General features: G+C 46.4%; 1 protein-coding gene across 3 annotated transcripts in view; it reads left to right on the forward strand.

Moving 5' to 3' along the window:
- Window positions 1-22,973, forward strand: part of WWP2 (WW domain containing E3 ubiquitin protein ligase 2) — a 141,813-nt gene that overhangs the window by 42,217 nt on the left and 76,623 nt on the right. For all 3 annotated transcript variants that reach the window (XM_052656049.1, XM_052656051.1, XM_052656050.1), the window contains exons 5-6: window positions 14,943-15,080; window positions 17,072-17,168. In XM_052656049.1, the coding sequence (XP_052512009.1) occupies window positions 14,943-15,080; window positions 17,072-17,168 (235 nt within the window). The remainder of the gene's footprint in view (window positions 1-14,942; window positions 15,081-17,071; window positions 17,169-22,973) is intronic.

The following is a 22,973-nucleotide window of genomic DNA, read 5'->3' on the forward strand; positions in this document are numbered from 1 at the left end:
CGTTTTACATCTGCCTGTTAATTTGTACCTCTTCCTTTCACGATCTTATCTGGCCTCATGACTATAAATTTGGTCTGCACACCTATGACTGGTACTCTTTGCCTTTCCTTGGGCAGCCCTGTGTTTCCAGCTGTCTAATCAATGTCCTCAAATTAACGTGGTAAAAGCTGAGCTACCTGCTTTCCTGGACTTCCCAGGTGGCTCAGTGGTAAAGAATCCGCCTGCCAGTGTAGGAGACATGGGTTCAATCCCTGGGTCAGGAAGATATTCTGGAGGAGGAAATGGCAACCCATTCTAGTATTCTTGCCTGGAAAATCCCATGGACAGAGGATCCTGGCAGGCTAAAGTTCATGGGGTCACAAGAGCTGGCCATGACTGAGTATCTGAGCACGCACATGCCGTATAATATACATTTTACTTATTTATCTGACTTATTGTCCTCTATACCTGGTATGTTAGCTCCATGAGGGCAGTCATTGTTTGTTTTTTAGTGACTTTTTTTTTTTTTAAATCTTAGCGATTACCTGATATAACATGTTTGTTTATTTTATTTTTGACCACACTTTGTGATTTGCAGAGCTTCCCCAGGGTACGAACCCACGTACGCAGTGAAAGTGTGGGGTCTTAACCACTGGAGCACCAGAGAAGTCTGGTTTTTTTAACTCTTGTATATCCCCCAGCCCTCTGACTAAAGTGCAAAGAAGATACTAATACAATATAATACAATATCATGTAATTTGATAATATTTAGTATTAGTATATTATGTATATAAAATAGGCACACTTAATTAGATTAGTGAGGACGAACATCTCTTTGTGTGCTTAGGTTTTGTGGCCTGTGTCAGGGCTGAAGCAGAGGTGGGGCCAGGGTGGCGCTGGGTGCCCTCTCTCAGGAGACATTGGTCAGAGTCCATCCCCAGCCTTCAAATGCAGAAGTCTTTGTTCCATTTTTGCCTCCTTCTGGTCGCAGTTACATCGGTGACTACTGTTTTCCTTGATTGGCACCAGCTGCCAGGCACTAGGATTTAAACCTGTCTGTAACAGTCTCTGAAAAGCTCCCTGTACGTTGCTTTCCATCATCGTGCACCTCAGGACAGATACGGCCGAGCCAGAACCTCAAGGAATTCCCGAAGAAGCCAGAAGCCACCCTCTCCCCCTCCTCCAGACCCCCCCTTCCCCCCGCCAGCTTCTCAGAGTTACAGCCGGGCCCATCCGTGGTTTTGGTGTCAGTGGAGAGCTGGTCGAAAGAAAAGGTCCTTTTAGCCAGGAGTCTCAAAGAGTAAACACACAGGCCCCAGCAACGCATGTGAAAACAGACCCGTTCTCTGTGTCACTGGCTGAGAGGCTGCCTTGTGGAGCCTCACTTGAGAAAAGAAGAAAAGCTTTTTCTGTGAGGAAAGCCTTTCCCGCTGTACGTGGCTGCCCCAGTGTAGCCTGGGGTTTCAGGCCGCCTCCAGAGCGTTCTGTAAACTTATCGGCTTTGGAGGGCAGTCAGCCTCATGGGAATGTATATTTAAACAAAGAGTGATTCCACCCCTCAAAGCATGAATGTCTACCAAGGCGGTCCCCTTTTTTCTTTTTCTTGAGATATATTGAGAACTTTTGCATTTTAATCCATAGTATGTGGTCAGATAGTTTTCTCCTTTCTTCTTTTTTTTTCCCTCCTTAGACTTGGGAATTTGTCAGTTTGGGATCAGAGTTTTGTGGGACAGGGAAGTTTCCTTCTTCTTTTTATGTATTTATTTTTTGCCCATACTATGTGGAATGAGGGATCCTAGTTCCCCAGCCAGGGGTTGAACCCATGCCTTCTGCATTGGGAGACGCGGAGTCTTAACCGCTGGATCACCAGGGAAGTCCGTCTTCTTTATTTGTCAGCGTTCGCACAGCAAGTCCCTTTAAGCACCAGCTTGGATGCTAGAGATGCAGCAGTGAACTGAGGCAGACATCTTGGAATTTAGGATATAGAAAGGAGAGTGGACGGACTGGACAGGCAACCAGCGCAGACTGCTGCCGTGGTGACAGATACAATGGAGGAAAAGTACAGGGTACCTAACCCAGCCTAGGGACAGGGGCTGTTGAGGACGGCTTCCCAGGGGAGGCGACACCAGAACTCTAGAAAAATGAGAAGTGATTGTCCAGGCCAACAGTAGAAAAGCATTCCAGGCTGAAGGAAGCTTTGAGGCAGGAGCGAACTTGGTTCACCCAGGTCACACAGAAAACGCCGGCTGGGCCTGGGCAGTGAGAGCTACTCATGATTATGGCCCCAAAAATGGCAGGAACGGGGCACCTGAGCAGCACTGTCCATTAGAAATGAGAAGTGAGCCACGTAACGTAACCTAAAGTTTTCTAGTAGCCACATTAAAGAGAGTAAAAACAGAAACAAGAGGGTCAAATCGGTTTTAATGATCTGCTTTCTTTAGCCCAGGAGAAGGAAATGGCAACCCACAGCAGTGTTCTTGCCTGGAGAATTCCATGAACACAGGAATCTGGTGACCTGCAGTCCATGGGGTTGCAAAGAGTCAGACACGACTGAGCAACTAACACTTTTCTTCAATCCAGTATATCCCAAGTGTTACCATTTTTGATATATGTGGTGGTGTTTGATATATGATGTGTTGTTTATACCCTCAGCACATCTCAGTCTGGACCGGCCACATTGCTAGCGCTCAGTGACCACATGTGGCTTATGGCCGTCACATTGGACGTTGCTCATGTCTAGAGGTTAAGTTACTCAAGGAAGATTTGGGAGACTTTTCTTCTAAACCAGGTTGCTAGTTTGTACTGTGCGTGCAGTTCTAGAAACTGCCGCCTGTCCTCTGAAGCCTGTCATACTGTGGTGCTGAGCTGTCTCCTAGAGGGGCCATGCTGTCTCTGATCATTACAATCTGCTTCTGAATTGACTGCTGTTTCAGGCATGAAATGGTAGCCTTGCAGAGAACCTGGAATGGGTGATAGGAAAACAAGACTGTTGCCTGGATATGAGCTGTTTCCTTCTCCTCGCCAGAAAAAAAAGGAAAACTCCAACAAAACAGCCCTGAAACATTGCATCTGATGGTGCGGTCTCTGTCTCTGTCTTAGCATCTTTTCAGGAGGCCGCATAGCAGTGTCAGCTGTAGTCACCATGCTGTTCATCGCACCTGCAGTCTTTATTGATCTTACAACTAGAGGTAGTTACTTTTTGACTGGCTTCATCCAATTCCTCCTCTATGCTAATTAAAAAAAATTGTATTCACTTATTTGGCCTCTCCAGGTCTTAGCTGCAGCATGCAGGATCTTCAGTCTTTGTTGCGGCATGCAGACTCTGTTACTGCCTGTGGGATCTAGTTCCCTAAATAGGGATCAAACCCAGGCCCCCTGCATTGGGAGGGTGGAGTCTTAGCCACTGGACCACCAAGAAGTTCTCACTCTGCTGATTTTTTTAAAAGCAGAACCTAAACCATGGAAGTTTTCTTCTAGCTGGGCTCCTACATTTTGCTGTTCAGATGCGGTTGAAAAGGAGGTTTGTTCATTGAAAACCAGTCTCTACTGTATTTAAAACACAAAGCCTAGATTCTGTGCAATGGAGAGGGATGATGTGGTTGCCCAGGTTCCCTGAAGGGGCAGAGAATGGATGAGCTACTAAGACAGGGCTGGTCTAGGAATCCTAGGAATTAATGGGTGATGAGGACTTTGCCCAGCTTGGGGAAGAGGGCCTCTGGTGACAAGGCAGCAATAACTCATGTAAACTGACAGTTTATTCTAAAGACTTACCTTTCCCAGATCTGTATTTATTCCCCCTAAATCACTTTAAAAATAGGCGATAGCTTGACAAACAGTGAGATTCACCAAGACAGATAAGGCATTTTTTCATTTTTTTTGTTTGTTTCCTGTGTTAAGAGGACACTCTGTTGATTCAAGGAGACTCCTTGTCTATAATGTACTTGTTAGATAGATGACTCTGATGAATAGCTGGTTCTGGAGTGTTTACACGGGTGTTTTTTTTTTTTTCACAAGTAGAGAAAAGCATTTGTAGCTGTAGGGGCTTGGACTTTAGAACACTGGGACCCTGCCCCTAAAAAAACAATGTTAATTAGCTATACCCCAGTGCAAAATAAAGAGTTTAAAGCTACCAAAAAAAAAAAAATTAGGGCAATCGTGATTGATGAATCTGTCGTGAACCGAAATGAGGGTGTGTGTGCCTAACCTCTCCTCTCAATTCTTGTGGCTGAAGGCGAGCTGTCCCTCTTCCTCCCATCTGAAGGGCAGACTCTCCGTCCATGCTTTGGAGCCCACCCTTTCCTGCCTTCTCAGGACTCCTACCTGACTCTGCTGCTGCCTCTCTGCCTGTTCTCTGTCTTCTTTGCAAGGTCATCTTCATCTGTTAGACTATGACCTGAGTTTCCCACCGTTCCATCCTCTTCTGTTTTCACGTTCCTATCCTCTTTATGCATAACTGCCTTGTGCAGGTGACCCATAGGTTTGAATCTCCAGCCTAGACCTTCCCTCTGAGCTCTGTACCCAGTGCCTGACTGCTGTCTTGCCATCTCTTTGTGGATACCTCAGAAGCACCTCAGATTCAATGTATTCAAATCTGAACTTATCCCCTCTTCCCTGGACCTAGACCTCTTCTAGTATTTCATATTTCAATGTATAGATCCTCCATTTGCCCAGTTAAGTAAGTTAGAAGCCCAGGAATTGCCTTTGATCCCTCCACTCCTCTTGGTGATCTCTGTCTCTGTCACTAAATCGTGTCCGACTCTTGCGACCCCGTGGACTGTAGGCTGCCAGGCTCCTCTGTCCATGAGATTCTCCAGGCAAGAATACTGGAGTGGGTTGCCATTCCCTTCTCCTGAGGATCTTCCTGACCCGGGGATTGAACCCGGGTCTCCTGCATGGCAGGCAGATTCTTTACCAACTGAGCTACAATCCACTCTTCTTGTCCACCTTCTTTGCTGGTCTGTTTACTGGTTCTCTTGGTTTTTACCTTTGCAAGTCTGTCCACTTGTAAAACCTCCACCTCTACCGGTCTGGTCCTTCCCTCTGGCCTCCTGCCTGCTCTGCTTGCATCTGCTCTTACTCCTCTCCATTCTGTTTTCCATGCTGTGGAATGATTTTCAAAATCATGAAGCTGATGTTGTCACACCTTGATTAATTAAAAACTGTTAAATACCATGCTGTTGCTGTTAGGATAGAGAAAGACTTCAACATTGGGGCCCACAAGCCACTGCCACATCTGGTCACCACCTGGCTCTCCTGCCCCATTCAGATCCCATCCCATCCCATTCCACCCACACACACTCGTCTCTGTTCAGTTTCCCAGATGCATCTCCCTGCCCGTAGATGTGCCCGTCCCGCCTGCCTCACACCCACCCCCCAAACCTGCTGGCTCTCTTCCTGAGACTTCAGATCACAGCTGAGTTGTCAGTTCCTCAGGAACCTTTTCCTGATGCTCTGACCAGGCCAAGTGTCCAGCGCTCATGGCACCATAAGATCTCCTGCATGAAATCTGTTTCACAGCTGCAGCTTTACATTTCTCTGTGAGGTTATTTAGTGATTTCTGTTTCTATCACTGACTTGGTGAGGTTCCTAAAAGCAGAGGCCATGTCTATTTCCATTCTTCATGATAACACAGCTTCTAGCACAGTGTCAATAGTTGATGCCCAGAAAATGCGTCTTGAATGAATGCACAAGACAAAAAAGAAAAGTTCACACACTTTGTGAAATGAAGCACTTCTCATTTCTGGAGGAGTTAATGCAACCCTCTGTCAGCCAAGACTTTAATTTAGAGATGATTATTAAGAATGGATTCCCCGCGTTAGCCTACAGAAGAAACTTCCAGGCCACACTAGGACTCTTACACCTTGTTCTCTGGGAAGAGAGCATGAGTGACGGGGGCTGCAGGAAGGTGGGGTGAAGCAAAGTCAACATTGGTGCCCCAACAAGAATTCCAGTGTTTATGACCTGCTGCTAGCCTGGTAGAAAAGGCTTTCTCTTGTTAGGCTCCAACTGAGGTTGGAAGCAAAAGAGACATCGTTAACAGTAAATCCTGGAAGCCCCTTCGCTTCCTTTACTGAGTAGGGAGCGTGAAAGGGTGTTCTCTTTAAACCTGGGGTAGTCTCCAGGCTGTGTGTGTCTGAGTTAATGGGGAACCAGGGAAGGGAAAGGAGTCTGTTTACTCTCTGCCCTTCTGGAATTTCCTGCAGTTCCGTTTCTCTGTGCACCAGTGTTTCACAGCTATGTGCAGAAGGAACACTGACCTGTTAATGAATGCCCTGCTTATTTTTGCTTTCTTCTGATGGGCCTGTGGGATCAAGGGCAGAAGGAGGCAGGAAGAAGGAGGTTTGTTTGCTCCGTTGAACAGCTCTGTTCAGGCCAAGTTAGTCACGTCTTCATAAGGCTTCTTCTGAGACTCCTGGCCCGAGAGGACTTGGTCTCCCCTAAAAGTATCCTACTTTGTGTCCTTTTTCTCAAATTTCCAGGTTGATCCTTCCATTTGTATTCTGAGTCAGGAAGAAAAAGGGAAGAAAATATTTTTCTTTTTATAAGATAGAAGTGTATATGTGCACATGCATTTTGAGGGGTATGAGGGGAGGGAGGGATAGTCATGATAGAAGATGATTCTAAAGTAGAAAGTCCTTTTGTACTTGGTGGTGAGACTGTCCAGGTAGGGGTTCTGGATTTAACTGAACTGCATTATAAGGGCACAGTTTGGCAGTTCTGGTATATGTAATTTCTTTTTTCTTCTTCTGTGGGAATGAGGAAGGTAGCTTCCATGCTCTGTTTATCTATACTTATTGGTACCATATGCAAGAAACATATTAAAAAGTCCAAGTCAGGAAAGGGAAAAAGTAACTCTTAGAAAAATATTACTCATCCTTGTTGCATGTAACAACTCTTCCCAATAGGAAATTATTAACCTGAAGCCCCTTGCAAATCTGAAGCTTTGCAAGCTTCTCAAAATAAGAGTCAAGAGCTACTCCTTAAGCAGCTTGATTGTATATTTTCCTCCTTTTCGTTTTTCAAGATGTGTAGGTAATGTTAAATTTGTGTGTGTGTGTGTGTGTGTGTTTTAAGTTTACAGTCTCTGTTCTTTAGTATGCTGGCTGAAAAACCCCCAAAAACTATCCTGGAAAATGTCAGGCATCCACAAAAGTGGCAAGAGTAGTCCATGAATCCCTGCTTGCTGAGGTGGTGTGTGCTTCCACTGGAAAGCACCTAATGTCTTCTTGTCTCTCCCAGTTTGCCAGCTTTTAAAGAGATTTCCTGGCACAGTACTTGAGGATTTTCCTAATTCTTATCCCCTAGCTTCTAATATCTAACCATACTGCTGTCTTTGACCTCCAGAAAGTAGCATCACAAGGTATTGGTAACCAGAGGGTTCTTGTAGAACAGAAGAGAAGAAATAGGCTTGCTAAAGTTCATATGCATTTGGGGCCTTAGCTTTCTTCAAGGAACTGAGGTCTCTTGCCAGTGAAAAATTTTCATGGTATATGTATGTTCCACTTGATTGTAATTGAACCTGACCTCTTCCAGCCATGCACTAAGTGGGCACTTTTTGCAGCCCCTGCCAGTGATGTGCCCAGAGCTTTGATTCCAAGAGCCTGGTGGGCCAGTGGAGCTTGGCTGGTGTGCTAGGTGGGCAGCCACAGGGCTTTCTTAACACATGCTGGCAAGGAAGAGAGGGGTGTTTCCCTCTGGCACCCCATGCCCAGGAGACACTGCCATCACCTGGACTGGCTGCCCGCCATGACCTCCTCGCTGGCCTCATTGGCTTCCTCTCTGGCTCCTCCTGCAGCCAGTGTGACGGCGCTGCCACAGGTGTCACCTCCCTTCCTTGTTCACAACCCTCTGGTGGCTCCCGGTCTCACGCAGAGTAAACGCCAGACACTTCGCCAGGGTTCCAAGACCTTCCTTGTGAGTTCCAGCTTCCCACCGCCCTCATCTTGCTTCTGTCTTTGCTCATCCACTCCAGCCACAGCGGCCTCCCTGCCCTTGCTCAGACCAGTCAGGTGTGGCCCCTGTTTGGGGCTCCTATGTCTCACTTTCTCTCTGCCTGGAATACCCTTCCTCCAGACAGAGACATGGTGCCCCTGCCTCATTCTTCTTTAAGTCTTTGCCTCACTGTCACCTTCCTGGTGAGACTTTCTTACCAACCCAGGGCCTCCTTCTGCCTGCGTCACTCCCCATCTCTTTCCCTCCTTTCATTTTTTTTTTTTCTACTGCATTTGCTGCAGTCTAATGCATTATGTGATGTACTAAGAAAATGGATACTGTCTGTTTGCCTCAGCTAGAATATAAACACCCAGGGGCACAGCATTTTGTCTCTTCCGTACCTGTTGGATGTCAGAGACCGGAAAAGTGAGCGCTTGCTCGCTATACATGTGTAAATGGCACAACCGCAGATGGAGCAGGGCCGCACGAGATTGAAGGAGGTCAGTGAGCCTCCGATGCTGAATCTGGTTCTAGTTCTGGAACTCGACTTATAACACCCATGTTTTCATCAGCTTTTTGATTTTTGAGCAGTGCCAGAAAAGGTCTGGGGAAGACCTGGTGCAAGAGAAAGGCCTTTTGTGGAGTGCATGGCATGGCTGGAGTGAAACCTGAGGGCCCCAGAGGCGAGGTGGCTAAGGCTGCTATTTATAGCTCAGATTCCAGTATATGTTTTCCAGCCACACTTCTTTAAGCCTCCCCTGTATGCTCGAGTCTGTCACTCAATTAGCTAATGGTTTCTTTAGTCCCATTATGCATTGTAGGGTTCTCCTGGCTCAGGTATTTTTTTTTTAAGAGAATAATAGAGTGTTCTGTTCTCAGAGGTTTAATTTTGTAATAGCCTTGCCAATTAAAAAAAAAAACAACCCTTTCCCAACTTTTTAACATGCAGTTTTTTCGACATACAAAAGAATGAAAAGAATAACAGTGAACACCCAGGTGCCCTCCACCAAGAACCAACACTTGCTAAACTTGCTGCATGTGTTTCACGTCTGTGTGTGAGCCTTTGAGTGTGTGAGCCTGTGAGTGTGTGAGCCTGTGAGTGTGTGTGCATTTTTTTTTTTTCTCCCCGAACCACTTGAAGGTAAACTGCAGATATCATGACACTTCACTCCAGAAAACTTGTCTCAGTTCAGTTCAGTTCAGTTCAGTCCCTCAGTCGTGTCCGACTCTTTGCAACCCCGTGAATCACAGCACGCCAGGCCTCCCTGTCCATCACTACCTCCCGGAGTTCACCCAAACTCATGTGCATCGAGTTGGTGATGCCCTCCAGCCATCTCATCCTCTGTCATCCCCTTCTCTTCCTGCCCCCAATCCCTCCCAGCATCAGGGTCTTTTCCAATGAGTCAACTCTTCGCATGAGGTGGCCAAAGTATTTTGATTCCAGCTTGTGCTTCTTCCAGCCTACAAAACCATGAGAGTGAGTGCAGATATCATCCTAATTTCTCTTGGATCTCCCAAGAATGAAACCATTCCTAAATACAGACATAGTGCCATTACTGAACCTAAGAAAATAAATGGTAATTAAAGACATCATTCAATATCCAACCTGGATGTGAATTTCTCCAATCGTCCCAAGAATATATTTTTCAAACTAAGACTTAGCCAAAATTCACAAAAGACATTTGGTAGTTATGTTCCTTTAAATCCAAGAGTCTTTTTCCTACCTGTCCCACCTCCCATTTTAAGTGTTTTTAATGACATTGGCTTTTCAAGGAGCCTGGGATAGTTGCCCTATAGATGTCCCGTATTCTGGGTTAGTCTGATTGCTGTCTTGTGGTATCGCTGAATTTGTTCCTCTGTTCCCTTATTTCATATAATCTGGGAAGGAGGTTTAGTGGCCTGATTGGATTCAGGTTAGATGCTTTTGTAAGAAGACTATTTATTTATTTATTTGGCTGCGTTGGGTCTTCATTGCTGCCCAGAGACTTTCTCTAGTTGCCCCTCGGCATGTGGGATCTTCCTGGACCAGGGATTGAACTCATGTCCCCTGCTTTGGCAGGTGAATTCTTAACCACTGGACCACCAGGGAAGTCCTATAATAAGACTTTGAAAATGCTGTTGTGTACTTCATCCTGTAACACATCAGGAAGCATGTGGGTGTTGGATTGTCTTGCTCTTAGTGATGCTCAGTTCAATTACTTGGTTATAATACTAACAGCCAGAGATCTCTCTGAAGTGTTTCTCTTTTAGTAAATAAAGCATGAGCGACTTCACTTTGACTTTTCACCTTCATGCATTGGAGAAGGAAATGGCAACCCACTCCAGTGTTCTTGCCTAGAGAATCCCAGGGTTGGGGGAGCCTGGTGGGCTGCCATCTATGGGGTTGCACAGAGTCGGACATGACTGAAGCGACTTAGCAGCAGCAGCAGAGGGTTATGTTCTTAGTTTAAAGGGATCTTCCCTGGGGGCTCAGCATTAAAGAATCTGCCTGCAGTGCCAGAGTCCTGGGTTTGATGCCTGGGTTGGGGAGTTCCCTTGGAAAAGGGAATGGCTATCCACTCCAGAATTCTTGTCTGGAGAATTCCATGGACAGAGGAGCCAGGTGGGCTATAGTCCATGGGGTCGCAAAGAGTTGGACATGACTGAGCGACTAATACTAAAGAGAAAAACCTCCCCCGTCACTGGCTCTTTTTGAAAGTCAAATGTGTCTCCAAGACTTGTAAGGTAACTTCTGAACCTACGTGTGTATAATGACTCTCGACAAGGTGAGCAGGTAATTGAGTTGGTGCCTTGACATGAGCCCAATGGAGAGGGAAATGCAGTCTGTGCCCCTGGCTTTGTCAGAAGACCACAGTGGGGGTGGCTGTCAGGAGGTGGAAATTAGCAGCAAGAGACCTTGGGTTCTTCTAGTTTCCTGTCAAATGTTATCATCCCTCCAGGAAGGAGGGAGGAGGGTGCCTACACTCTCTTTGTAAAGTGATGGCCTTTGAGATCCCAAGAAGGGAATTGAGGAGCCCTTCTAGAGTGCCTATCCCAGCACATTTCCTCCAGTGGCATGCCAGACATCTTTAGGAAGTGTCCTAGAAATACGATGGAAGACCATTTGTCCTTGTGATGGATATGTGACTGACCTTGGAAGACTTTTGTTGACTCTTTTGCCGAAGCCTGAAAAAGGCTTAGAAAGGTCAGGAGAAGAGTGACTGTACAATGAATGAGTTAGATCAAGAGAAATTTGGACTCTCCAGCCTGAAAACAGGACCATCAACAGGGAGATAATAGGAACTTCCCTGGCAGTCCAGTGGTTAAGACTCCATGCTTCCAGTGCAGAGGGCTTGATCCCTGGTCAGGGAACTAAGATCCCACGTACTGCATGATGTGACCAAAAACAACTTTCTTCTAAATTAAAAATTATTAAAGGAACAACACAACAGGGGCATAATAAAGATGACAGCTTACCAGGAACCTACTAGATACTATTTAATTCTTAACATTTATTCTCTGGAAAGTGTGTTCTTACTCCTCCTGTTTTGCAGGTAGCGAGACTAATGCTCAAGGTAAGTGCTCCAGTCTGCCTGACTGGTACTGTGCTTGAATCCAGTCCGCCAAACTGGTACTAGTCTTAGACCTCTGAGCTCTACTGCCTGCTAGGGACTTATGCCCTGGATCTCAGCATGAAGACTGGGGAGATGCTCCTTGATTAAAAAAAGAAAAAGTAAACATCTATTACCTCATAGTCTAAGTGTGTCAGGTTTGGGGAATGGCTTAGCTGGGCAGTCTGGCCTGAGCTGTTCCATGAAGTTGCACTCAGTACCCTGGGTGGGCTGCAATAATCTGAAAGCTAGACTGAGGCTGAAGGGTCCATTTCCAGGGTGGCTCATTTGCATGGCTGGCAAATGATGCTGCTGGTTCAAATGCCTCTCTTGGACTTTGTTTTTTAATTGGAGGATAATTGCTTTACAATACTGTGTTGGTTTCTGCCATACATGAGCACCATCCAGCCAGAGATACGCGTATGTCCCCTGCCTCTTGAACTTCCCTCCCACCTCCCACCCCATCCACCTCACCCCAGGTTGTCAGAGAGAACCTGATGTGAGCGCCTGTGTCATGTAGCACATTTCCAGTGGCTGTTTGTTTTACATGTGGTAATTTATGTTTTTGCCTGCTGCTCTCTCAGTTCGTCCCACCTTCTCCTTCCCTGACTGAGTCCACAAGTCTGTTCTCTCTGTCTGCGTCTCCACTGTGAAACTGAAAGCGTTATTCAGTCACGTCCGATTCTTTGCAACCCCATGAACTGTAGCCCACCAGTTCTCTGTCCTTGATATTCTCCAGGCAAGAATACTGGAGTGGGTAGCTATTCCCTTCTCCAGGGGATCTTCCCAACCCAGGTCCTGTATAGCAGGCAGATTCTTTACCATCTGAGCAATTTCCTGCCCTGTAAACAGGCGCATCAGTACCATCTTTCTAGATTCTGTATCAGTTCAGTTCAGTTCAGTCGCTCAGTCGTGTCCGACTCTTTGAGACCCCATGAACCGCAGCATGCCAGGCCTCCCTGTCCATCACCAACTCCCAGAGTTTACCCAAACTCATGTCCTTCAAGTTGGTGATGCCATTCAACCATCTCATCCTCTGTCGTCCCCTTCTCCTCCTGCCCCCTATCTATATATCTGTTAATATATGATATTTGTTTTTCTCTTTCTGACTTACTTCACTGTGTGTAATAGGCTCTAGGTTCATTCCCTCATTAAGACTGACTCAAATGTGTTCTTTTTATGGCTGAGTAATATTCTGTTGTATACATGCACCACAACTTCTTTATCCATTTGTCGATGGATATCTAGGTTGCTTCCATGTCCCAGCTATTGTAAATAGTGCTGGAATGGACATTGGAGCACATGCGTCTCTTTCAATTATAGTTTTCTCAGGGTATATGCCCAGTAGTGGAATTGTTGGGTCATATGGTTCTATTCCTAGTTTTTTAAAAGGGATCTCCATTCTTGGACTTTTGAAGGAACTAGTTTTCAGGTTACAAGTGTTCTTTTATAGAAATTTGAATAAATTTTATTTTTGGTGTGCTGGGTCTTCCATGTGGTGTGTGGCTTTCTCTAGCTGCAGCAAGCAGGAGCTCCTCCTCACTGCGTCGCAGGGGCGTCTCATTGCGGGGGCATCTCTTGTGGAGCACAGGCTCTAGATGCTCTGGCTTCCGTGGTTGTGGCACATAGGCTTAGTTGCTCTGCAGCATGTAAAATCTTCCCTTACCAGGGCTCACCTGCATTGGCAGGCTGGTTCTTAACCACTGTGCCACCAGGGAGGTCCTATAGAAGTATTAAAATATGTATATATTTATTTATTTGGCTGCACAAGGTCTTAGTTGTAACATGTGGGATTTAGTTTCCTGACCAGAGCGCAAACCCTGATCCCTTGCATTGGGAGCATGGAGTCTTAGTCACTGGACCACAGGGAAGTCCCTCTTGGGTCTTTGAAGGAACTAGTTTTCAGACTACACATGTTCATTTCTAGAAATGTTTGAAACTCACCAAGCCCCTTAGTGAAACTGATTGAAAACAGACTCAAAAGGATTCAGAGAGATCCATTGCAGGGAAGAAAAGTTAAAGGAAGGGAGAGATGCCTTGAGAGCTCAAAAACCTGAAGGATAACTGATTTCTACCTTAAATCCTTGAATCGATCAAGACTTTTTTTTTGGTCTAAGTTCTTAAAGGACTGTATCTGTTTCTTAGAGAGATGCAGGGCAGACTCTTTTTGGTGGGGGGCGGTTGTGTCTAGGAAATGCTCATGGAGATAGTTATTTATACATACCCTGCCTTGTTCTAGAAAACCAGCTTATAATAATACAGTAGCAACTAAGAGATAAAATGAAGTGGTGGTTTGATGGGTAGTGTGGGCACGGAGGGAGGTTGGAATATATGGCATTTTCCTGGTCTGGCTTTGTAAGATGTGGAGAGGCGTGGAAGGACTTGCATACTCTTTGGAAGTTCTCATAAACGCCGCCCTTTCTCGGTAATTATTGAACAGCCCTGAGCTGGAGGCTGTGGATCCCGGGCAGTAACTGGATGGAGGCCATTCTGTGTGGCTGGTCTCAGTGGTGGGGTCGGGTGTGTGTGTGCAGCAGTTTTCAGCTCCCCTGGGGTTTGGTGCTTTTGCCTCTTGTTGGCTTGTTCTGTTTCTTCTTTGCCCATAGGGCTGAACTTGCCTCGTGTTCTAGGGGCTGGGTAACTCTGAACGGCCCTCTCACCTCAACTCATGGAGCCAGGTGTCTGTTAGTCTCTCCTTATGGAACTCAGCCAGGACCGTGTAACTGGGGGGCTAAGTTGCCCATACTGAGCTTTTGTTGTAAACTTTTTTTGCCCCTTATTTCAAAGCAAAACATTTCCAGGATTGAAAATTTCAAAACAACTATTTTAGGGCTTCCCTGGTGGTCCAGTGGTTGAGACTCTGTGCTTCCAGTGCAGGGGGCGTGTGGCAGCGCAGGTTCAATCCCTGCTCAGGGAACTAGATCCCGAATGCCTTGAGGCATGGCCCCCCAAAAAATTAATTAAAAAAACCCAACTTTTTAGCCCAAATAAAAAGTCCCTACAATTGTTCATGTAGAGATGATTCCTGATGACTTTTCCTTAGTGTCTCTTGACCTGTCTAGACTCTTTTCGCTCCCACTCTGTACTGGTTGGGGGATGCTGCTTGGAACTGCTTTCTTCCTCTGCATATCCTCAATACCTTTTACTCTTTTCTCTCGGTCCTGCAGATATAAGCAAACATATAAGGAATTACCTAGCAAACCTAATGCTCTAAAATGTTTAGAAGAAAAAACAAGCACATCCTTCCCCACCAGCCTGATACAACAGTTAGGCATATTCCTCCGTGTTCCTTTTTCCATGCCTTCAGACAAGTTTGAAGATGCAATGAAAAACGTTGCCAGGGAAGCCAGAGTTGGTGAAGTGGGAGCTCATAACTTACAGAATCTTAACCTTGGTGTGGGTTTGTGTTTGTCCATCCACATTGCTTTTTGTGTCCAACAGTGGAGAACACACAGCTGACCCTGAACCTGCAGACAGAGAACAAAGGCGGTGTTGTCTCGGGTGGTGAGCTGACAATTTTCCTGGACGGGCCGACTGTTGATCTGGGAAGCGTGCCTAATGGCAGTGCCGTGACGGATGGTGAGTGCCGCCCTGCTCCCCAGGGCTGTGCTGGGACAGGGCAGGGTGGGGCGGGGCAGGGCAGGGCTGAGGAGGTCACCAGAGCTTGGTTCTCTACCAGATATCTGGGTTCAGGTACTGCTTAGCCGGCCCTGACTCTTCTGAGCATTGTGGATCCCAATCATGACATGATTTTTCAAGGACTGCTTTCTGATAAAGGACCAAAATAAATGTCAAGTCTTTGTGAGTGCGAATAGAGAGAAACATCTTTTCATCCCACATGGACTTTGGAAAATAAAAGATTTTTATTAAATGTTACTTGGGCCCGGTTTTCTTCTTCCCAACCCACTTAAACTCCCTGGGGAGCTTGAGAGTGTCTTTTATGAGATGGTCTTGGTTGGGAGAGGGGAACTGTGTGTATCAGAGATTCACACCAGCAACATATAGGCAAGAAGCAGGGAAATCAGAGAGTGGTTCCTGCCTCGTCCTGAATGTGGGCGGTTTGTTTCTTTTCATCTAGTCTGAAATTAGTCACCTTTGGATCTAGCAGGAAATTATTTCATGACGTCTGAGGTCTGAAATGGGTTGGCTCTCTGCATAATTTTTTCTCATTAAATGTGATGTAACTATGGCGCTTTCCAGGCCCCAACCAGGCTTTCCATGGGTGCAGGGGGTGAGATTTGAGTTCTGTCTCAAAGGCATTTGGGTGGAGTCTCAGTGACTGGATGGGCCTTACTGCTACAGATCCTCCCTCAGCTGGGCTGCGTGGTGCTTGGGGCGCTTTAGGTGCATCTAGAGAACACACGTCATTCACTCATTCAGCACATATGTCCATAATTGGGCACTGGGTATGTACTAGCTCCTGGACCAGGTGCTGGCCAGATGGCAGGGGTAAAATTCACCTGGTCTCTGCTCCCTAGAGCTTGTGATCTACTTGGCAGGGGCAGGGGATGTTAGACACCAAACAAGTAAATGCACAATTAAGTATATAATCATAACTGACCTGCTATGAAGGAAGAGTGCTGGGCGGTGTGAGGTTCCTCCACTTTAGGGGAATCTCATCTACATTAGGCACCCAGAGAAGGTTTTCTTTGAGGATGCTGAGATTTGCTAGAACATGAGTTTAGGCAGGCCAAGGTGGGGATGTGAGGTGTTGGGGTGGCTGAGTAAGAGGTAGAGGGGTTTCAGGAGCAAAGGCTCTCAGATGGAAGCGAGTGTGGCCTTTCATAGCCATAGGAACGGCCAGTTGGATAGTGAGGAGTGAGAAAAGTAGAGTGGTGGGAGATGAGGCCAGTTGGATCACATAGCCTCCAAGATCTCGATAAAGATTTGGAACCTCAACATAAGAAGCAGAAAGCTGTTGAAGGGTTTTTAATCAGGAGAGTGTCATGATTTGATTTAGATTGGATCTGATCTGACTTTATTAAGTTTTTTAATTTTATTTTTAAAATATTTATTTATTTTTTTGGCTGCATCAGGTCTTCATTGTGGCCCACGGGCTCTCAAGTTGTGAGCTTAGTTGTCCTGTGGCATGTAGATCTTAGTTCCCCGACCAGAGATGGAACCCATGTCCCCTGCATTGGAAGATGGATTCTTAACCCCTGAACTGCCAGGGACGTCCCTGATTTGGCTTTTCAAAAGCTCGCTGATTGCGATGTGGAGAGATGCCCCAATTCCTTGCCCCCAGTTGGCATGGCCAGCATCTGGCCTCTGTCTCACGTGGTGTGGTTTCACATAACGTATAAGGCAACGTGCTTGTAAAGTGCCTGAGACGTTCTTGAAGGTCTTGAGGAAGAAGAAGTGTTTCCCGGGTTTGAGCCCCTTTGTTCCTTGGCCCCAGTCAGATCTCACCTGGCCATCCCTGTCCTTGTTGGGCTGGCAGCTGCAGCTTAGTGGACACTCGCTGTTCCTCTGGGGTGGAAACACGCAGTTAGCGGTGTTGCCGTACCCACATCTCGAACAGAGATGTGAGCTTCTCAATGTTTCTTTCTTATGATGGATCCCTTTTCCAGGTCCACAGCCCCCTTCGAGAGAATCCAGCGGGACAGCCGTCGCTCCAGAGACCCGCCACCAGCCCCCCAGCACAAACTGCTTTGGTGGGAGATCCCGGTAAGACATCCTCCTCCTGCCCTGTGAAGGAGGGGGAGCCAGGAGTTGCTCAGAGCTCCTGAAAACATGTGGCAAAGTGACGAGGAACAGTTTATGTTAGAAACTGTCAGAAATTTCCAGAGAGCTTGTAACTGCCTTGCAAGACTTATAAGTATGTCAGTATGGTCCAGAGGGGAATACACAACTCAGGATTCTCAAACGGGTCAGTGGTTGCTTGACAAAGATGGGGATGGACCAAGTTGTTTATTGCTCAGTTGAGCAGAGCTTGACTGCTTTTTGATGATCAGGTACCATGGCCACAGTTATCCTTCCAGGAAATACAAAGGAACACTTAGAGCAGTGGTTCTTTTTTTTTTTCCTTTTTATTTAGGCTTGCTGTGCAAAGATTTTCTCTAATTAATGACGAGCTGGGGCTGCTCTCCAGTCGCGGTGCACAGGCTCCTCATTGCGGTGGTTTCTCTTGTTGCAGAGCATGGGCCTTAGGGCACACGGGCTTCTGTAGTTGTGGTGCACAGGCCTCGCTGCCCCAAGGCCTGTGGGATCCTCCTGGACCAGGGATTAAACCCCTGCGACTTGCATTAGCAGGAAGAGTTCTAACCAGCAGACTACCAGGGAGGTCCTCAGAGCAGTGTTTTTGTGTATGTGACATTTTCTCTCTGTACATTTTTGTCTGTGGGGATGATCCATGATTCCCTTTGGAGTGCTACTTCAGACTTCCTGCACTCAGAGTCTGAGCTGTATTATACTTGTTATATACACATCACAAATGATGTTATTTTTAGACTTAATTTTATTTATTGACATCCCCATCTTATACCTGTGTTAATGGTGCATTCTCATCTCCATGGCCACTAAATTCCCAGGCAGGGAAAAAGTTTTAAGTATATTAGATGGGGAGGAGCTTTTATTATATATTGTTTATTGTTTCATTGTTTGTTACACTGTACAAAATTCCTAGACATTTTGAAGAAATTTTCAGGAAAAGAATCATATGGAATGTAGTTTGTAAACCAGAGAGCAGGTGGATGGTAAAATCTTCCCAAACAAGTCCTGGGGCGTGGGGGAATAATGCTTTAAGAAACAGAGTATATAGCGAGCTGGGGTTGCTGTATACCCACAGCATCTGGAAAGACTGCACTGCAGACAGCGATCAGCCTGTCTGGATTTTGTGGTCTTGAGGGCTTGTGAGGTCTTGAAGGCGAGCAGGCGTCAGGAACAAGAGAGGGTTAGACGTTCGGCTCTTCCGTCTATAGCATCATTAGGAGCAGAGGTACCATTTCCCTGTTGTCTCTTCTCCAAGCTTCTGCGGAGCTCTGGCCTCATATCCTGAAGATGGGTCACCTAGTCTATCATGGAAAAGAGAGACTTTAAGTTGGGAAAAGTAGCAGGGTCTCACAGGGTGGTGGTGGTTTAGTTGCTCAGTGGTGTCTGACTGTTTGTGACCCCATGGACTGCAGCTCACCAGGCTTCCCTGTCCTTCACTATCTCCCGGACTTTGCTCAAACTCATGTCCGTTGAGTTGGTGATGCCATCCAATCATCTGATCTCTGTTGTCCCCTTCTCCTCCTGCCTTCAGTCTTTCCCATCATCAGGGTCTTTTCCAGTAAGTTAGTTCTTCACATCAGGTGGCCAAAGTATCGGAGCTTCAACTTTAGCATCAGTCCTTCCAATGAATATTCAGGATTGATTTCCTTTAGGATTGACTAGTTTGATGTCCTTGCTACCCAAGGGACTCTCAAGAATCTTCTCCAGCACCACAATCTGAAAGCATCAATTCTTCAGCATTCAGCCTTCTTTATAGTCCAACTCTTACATCCATACATGACTACTGGAGTTTCACAGGGTCAAGTACCAACAATACAGCTGGCAAATCTTGTATCAACAGTGGCAACATTGGCACCCAGAGCTAGAAAAACAGAATTGGGTGCTCACTGTGAGAAGGCTGCCTCTGAGCCCTGGTGCTTGTCACTGCCATCTTGGTCTTTGAGCTGACTTGGAAAATTTGTGTCAAGCACAACTGATGTCACTTAATTTAGGGATGGAGGAAGGCAGTGTTCAGCTCTTAACAGGTTCAGACTTAAGTTCTTGAGCTATTTGTTGCTCTCTGAAGTTCTCTGATTGGTAGACCTTGAAACTCACATATCTGGATGGCCTTCTTTGTGCTCTTGTTTGTGTTGAGGGTTGTTGATTGTTAGAGCAGTAGCCAGACTTCAACAGAAAATCAGTCGCAACTTTGCCCACAACACACAGTGGACATTCACTGGTAGTTAATTGTCAGTGAACAGAGTGCTTATAGGTAACTGAAGCCATTTGGGAGCCTCCTCTATCCGCCTGGCTACTGCTGCATTTTCCATGTGTGGTCTGTGAATTTTCACAGGCCTCTGCCATCTAGGTATTCATTGTATGTTCGCATGGAACCCGCTGCCATTTGGTGGCAAACACTTGGATGTGTGGCCTTTATGAAGTCACCGTGCACACAGGGAGTGGCAGGGTGGTCTACTGGATGAGTGTGAGGCTCTGGCAGCAGATGGAGACTGAATCCTGACCTGTCATTGACTTGCTATACATTATTGGGCAAGTCATCAAACTTCTCAGCCTCTTAGTCTTTTCAGGTGTAAAATGGGGGTATCGCCTGCCTCACGGGATCACTGCAGGAATTAATTGGGATGAGTTAGGTGGCTCAGATGGTAAAGAACCTGTCTGTAATGCAGGAGACCCGTGTTCAACCCCTGGGTTGGGAAGAACCCCTGGGTTGGGAAGATCCCCTGGAGAAGGGAATGTCTACTCACTCCAGCATTCTTGCTGGAGAATCCCATGGACAGAGGAGCCTGGCGGGTTATAGTCCATGGGGTCAGGAAGAGTCAGACATAATTGAGTGACTAACACACAGTACCACCTGAGGGCCTTGCACACAGGCATTGCGCAGTAAAGGTGGCCAGGGCTTGCATCTGGAAACTGTCTTTCATGCCCCACTTCCCTGCCCCCAAACCTGGGACGTAACGCATGATGAAGCATTCCTGTCCAGGAGTCTGTAGTTAGGAGGGTGATGAATCAAACCTTCAGGACTCAGGGACAATCCTCCGCTGTCCTTGGTTTCCTGTGGCAGAGAGAATGACGGGCTTCGGCCCACCGCCTCCCAGACTAAATATTTAGCTTTCGCCGTCTGAAAGGGTAGGTTTTTCTTGGACTTGGGCGCTGTTCTCCATGATCAAAGGTGCTCTGATGTGCCCATGAAGGTGAAGATTGCAGTGCGAAAGCAGCCTTTTCCTATCCTGCCCCTGCTTTATAAAGCTACAGAACTGGAACCGTGTAAGAGCTGCATCTTCAGGATTCATTTCCCCAAGTTCATCCAGCAGCATTTCCAGGTGCTTGCTGAACAGGACCTCATAGCGCCGTCTCCTCGTGGGATCTTTCCCACTCGTTACAGGTCACCAGGTAGAACACCTTCAGTTATTTTGCCATTTGGGCTGCCACATGGAAGCCAGCACGGTGTCACCACCCATGGCATAAAGTTATTAGCAGACCAACCACCTTAGTATCCACTCAGTGGGTCTGGTTGAGTAAAGAAAGAGTTAATATCACACACTGTTGTATAGTCTTGCAACGAAATGCTGTCTGGTAGCAAAAAAATGGGGAATAGAAAGTTAATATCAATGTCTTGGAATCTCAGAAACATAATGTTGAACAAGAGCTGCAGATGACAGAAAAAATATATAGTATAATGTCATTTATATAAAGTTTAGAAATGTAAAATGAAACCATGTGTGTATATATATATATATATATATATATATATTTTATGGATACCTTTGTGGGTGGTAAAACTGTAGAAAACAGAAGGGAATCATTAACCCTGAATTCAGGAGGATGGTTGTCACTGGTGGGTGGGTTTAATGAAGAAAGAGCACAATGAAAGCTTCTGGGTACTGGGAATGCTATTTCTTAGCCCAGTGTTTTTTTTTCTTTAACTGAATATTTAATATATTCTTTAATTTGCATGATATATTTCAAAATACAGAAACTATCATCTACCAATCTAGGTAAGCTGAATAGGGATGGTGTTCGGTAGCAGAGATTGTTGTCTACCGCTGAGGCAGATAGGTTTCAGAACTTTGGGTTTCTCCAGGCTGGATGACGAGCACTCGTTTGTCTTCCGCCCTGTTCATCTTTACAGCAGTGGAGCTGGTGATTCTAAGACGATGCTCCACGCTGGCCTTGGCGGCTGCGCTTCCACCACTTAGAGATATCAGGTGGGAGAATGTCATCTGGGCCTTGGGAACAGGATCCAGATGAAAGCTGGCCACTGCCAGACTGTGTGTCAGAATAGCAGTAATCTTGGTGGCCCGAGAGGGCCAGTCTGGTGCTGTTTTGTGTGTGGAGTGGGGGCCGTTGCGTGGGGTGCCCAGAGCTCTGTCTGCACGTGTGGGGGACTGTGTGTCAGAATAGCAGTAATCTTGGTGGCCCGAGAGGGCCAGTCTGGTGCCGTTTTGTGCGTGGAGTGGGGGCTGTTGCGTGGGGTACCCAGGGCTCTGTCTGTGCGTGCACTGTCCCGGCCTGCGTCCTCAGCCCGTGTTCCCTGTTCAGTGTTGCGGAGCCCCCTGGGAGAGTGTGTGCTAGTTGGCACTGGGAAGGCCTTCCACACCCTCCAATAATCCCCCAGTGTTTGTTTTATTTTGCTGGAATGAGGGCTGACTTGGGAACCGTGCCTAAGTCAATTCAGGTTCTGCAGATCTCCTGTGTGCCCGGTGTCATGCACACGTTGCCTTGCACGAGGCTTGCCAGAAGCATGATGTCTGCGTTCCACATGCAGTCTTCATGACATATGCAATGTATGTGAAGTTTCACACCATGGGAGGCTCTGAGAGAGAAGAGATGAGTGTGTGGAGAGGAAGACACTTGAGGAGAAGGAGGGCGGAAGTTTGCAGAGAGACTTGTCCAGCGTCCAAGGGTTCAGTACAGTGGCTTAGGGGCTAATGGTGGTAACTAGAGAAGCTAACAGTGGGGTGAGCATGGAGGGAAAAAGAACCCAGCAGGGGAATCCCCGATGGTACTGGCAGACCTCTTCAGAGATACCGTCAGGTGAGAAATAGTTGGGAAATTCCAGACTGAAGGTGGAAAGCCAGAGCATTGGAATCCCTCTGTGGTTTGCTGATTCTTCATCACCTGTGATTTCACCCCCTCCTCCTTGGCTATTACATGAAAGCAGGGAGTTAAGGTGGTGTCAACTGATGGGTGAAACCATCATAGGACTGTCTGTGAACTATGCTGTTGCTCCAAGCACAGAGTTAAGATTCCTTCTGACTTGCAGACAAAAGGATAAATATCCTTTGACATCTCTTATATGCAGAATCTAAAAAGAAATGATATGAATAAACTTACAGAACAGAAAGAGATTCAGACTTAGAGAATGAACTTATGGTAGTGGGGAGGTGGGAGGGAAGAGAGAGATAGGGAGTTTGGGATGGGTGTGGACATACTGCTATATTTAAAATGGATAACCAAGACGGACCTACTGTATGGCACGTGGACCTCAGTTGAATGTTATGTGGCAGCTTGGATGGGAGGGGAGTTTGGGGAAGAATGGATACATGTATATGTATGGCTGACTCCCTTCACTGTTCTTCTGAAATTATCACAACGTTGTCAATCCTTAATTGGCTATACCCCAAAATGAAACAAAAAATTTTTAAAAAAAAAGATGAGAAAAAATTTCTTCCAACTTGAACAACTAGCTCCTCTGTCTAGAATCCCTATAGATTTTCCATCGTCCTTCAGGGAAATGGTATGAGCAAATGGGAGAATGTG

Source organism: Budorcas taxicolor, chromosome 18 (genome assembly GCF_023091745.1).
Source record: "Budorcas taxicolor isolate Tak-1 chromosome 18, Takin1.1, whole genome shotgun sequence".
Lineage (NCBI taxonomy): Eukaryota > Metazoa > Chordata > Mammalia > Artiodactyla > Bovidae > Budorcas > Budorcas taxicolor.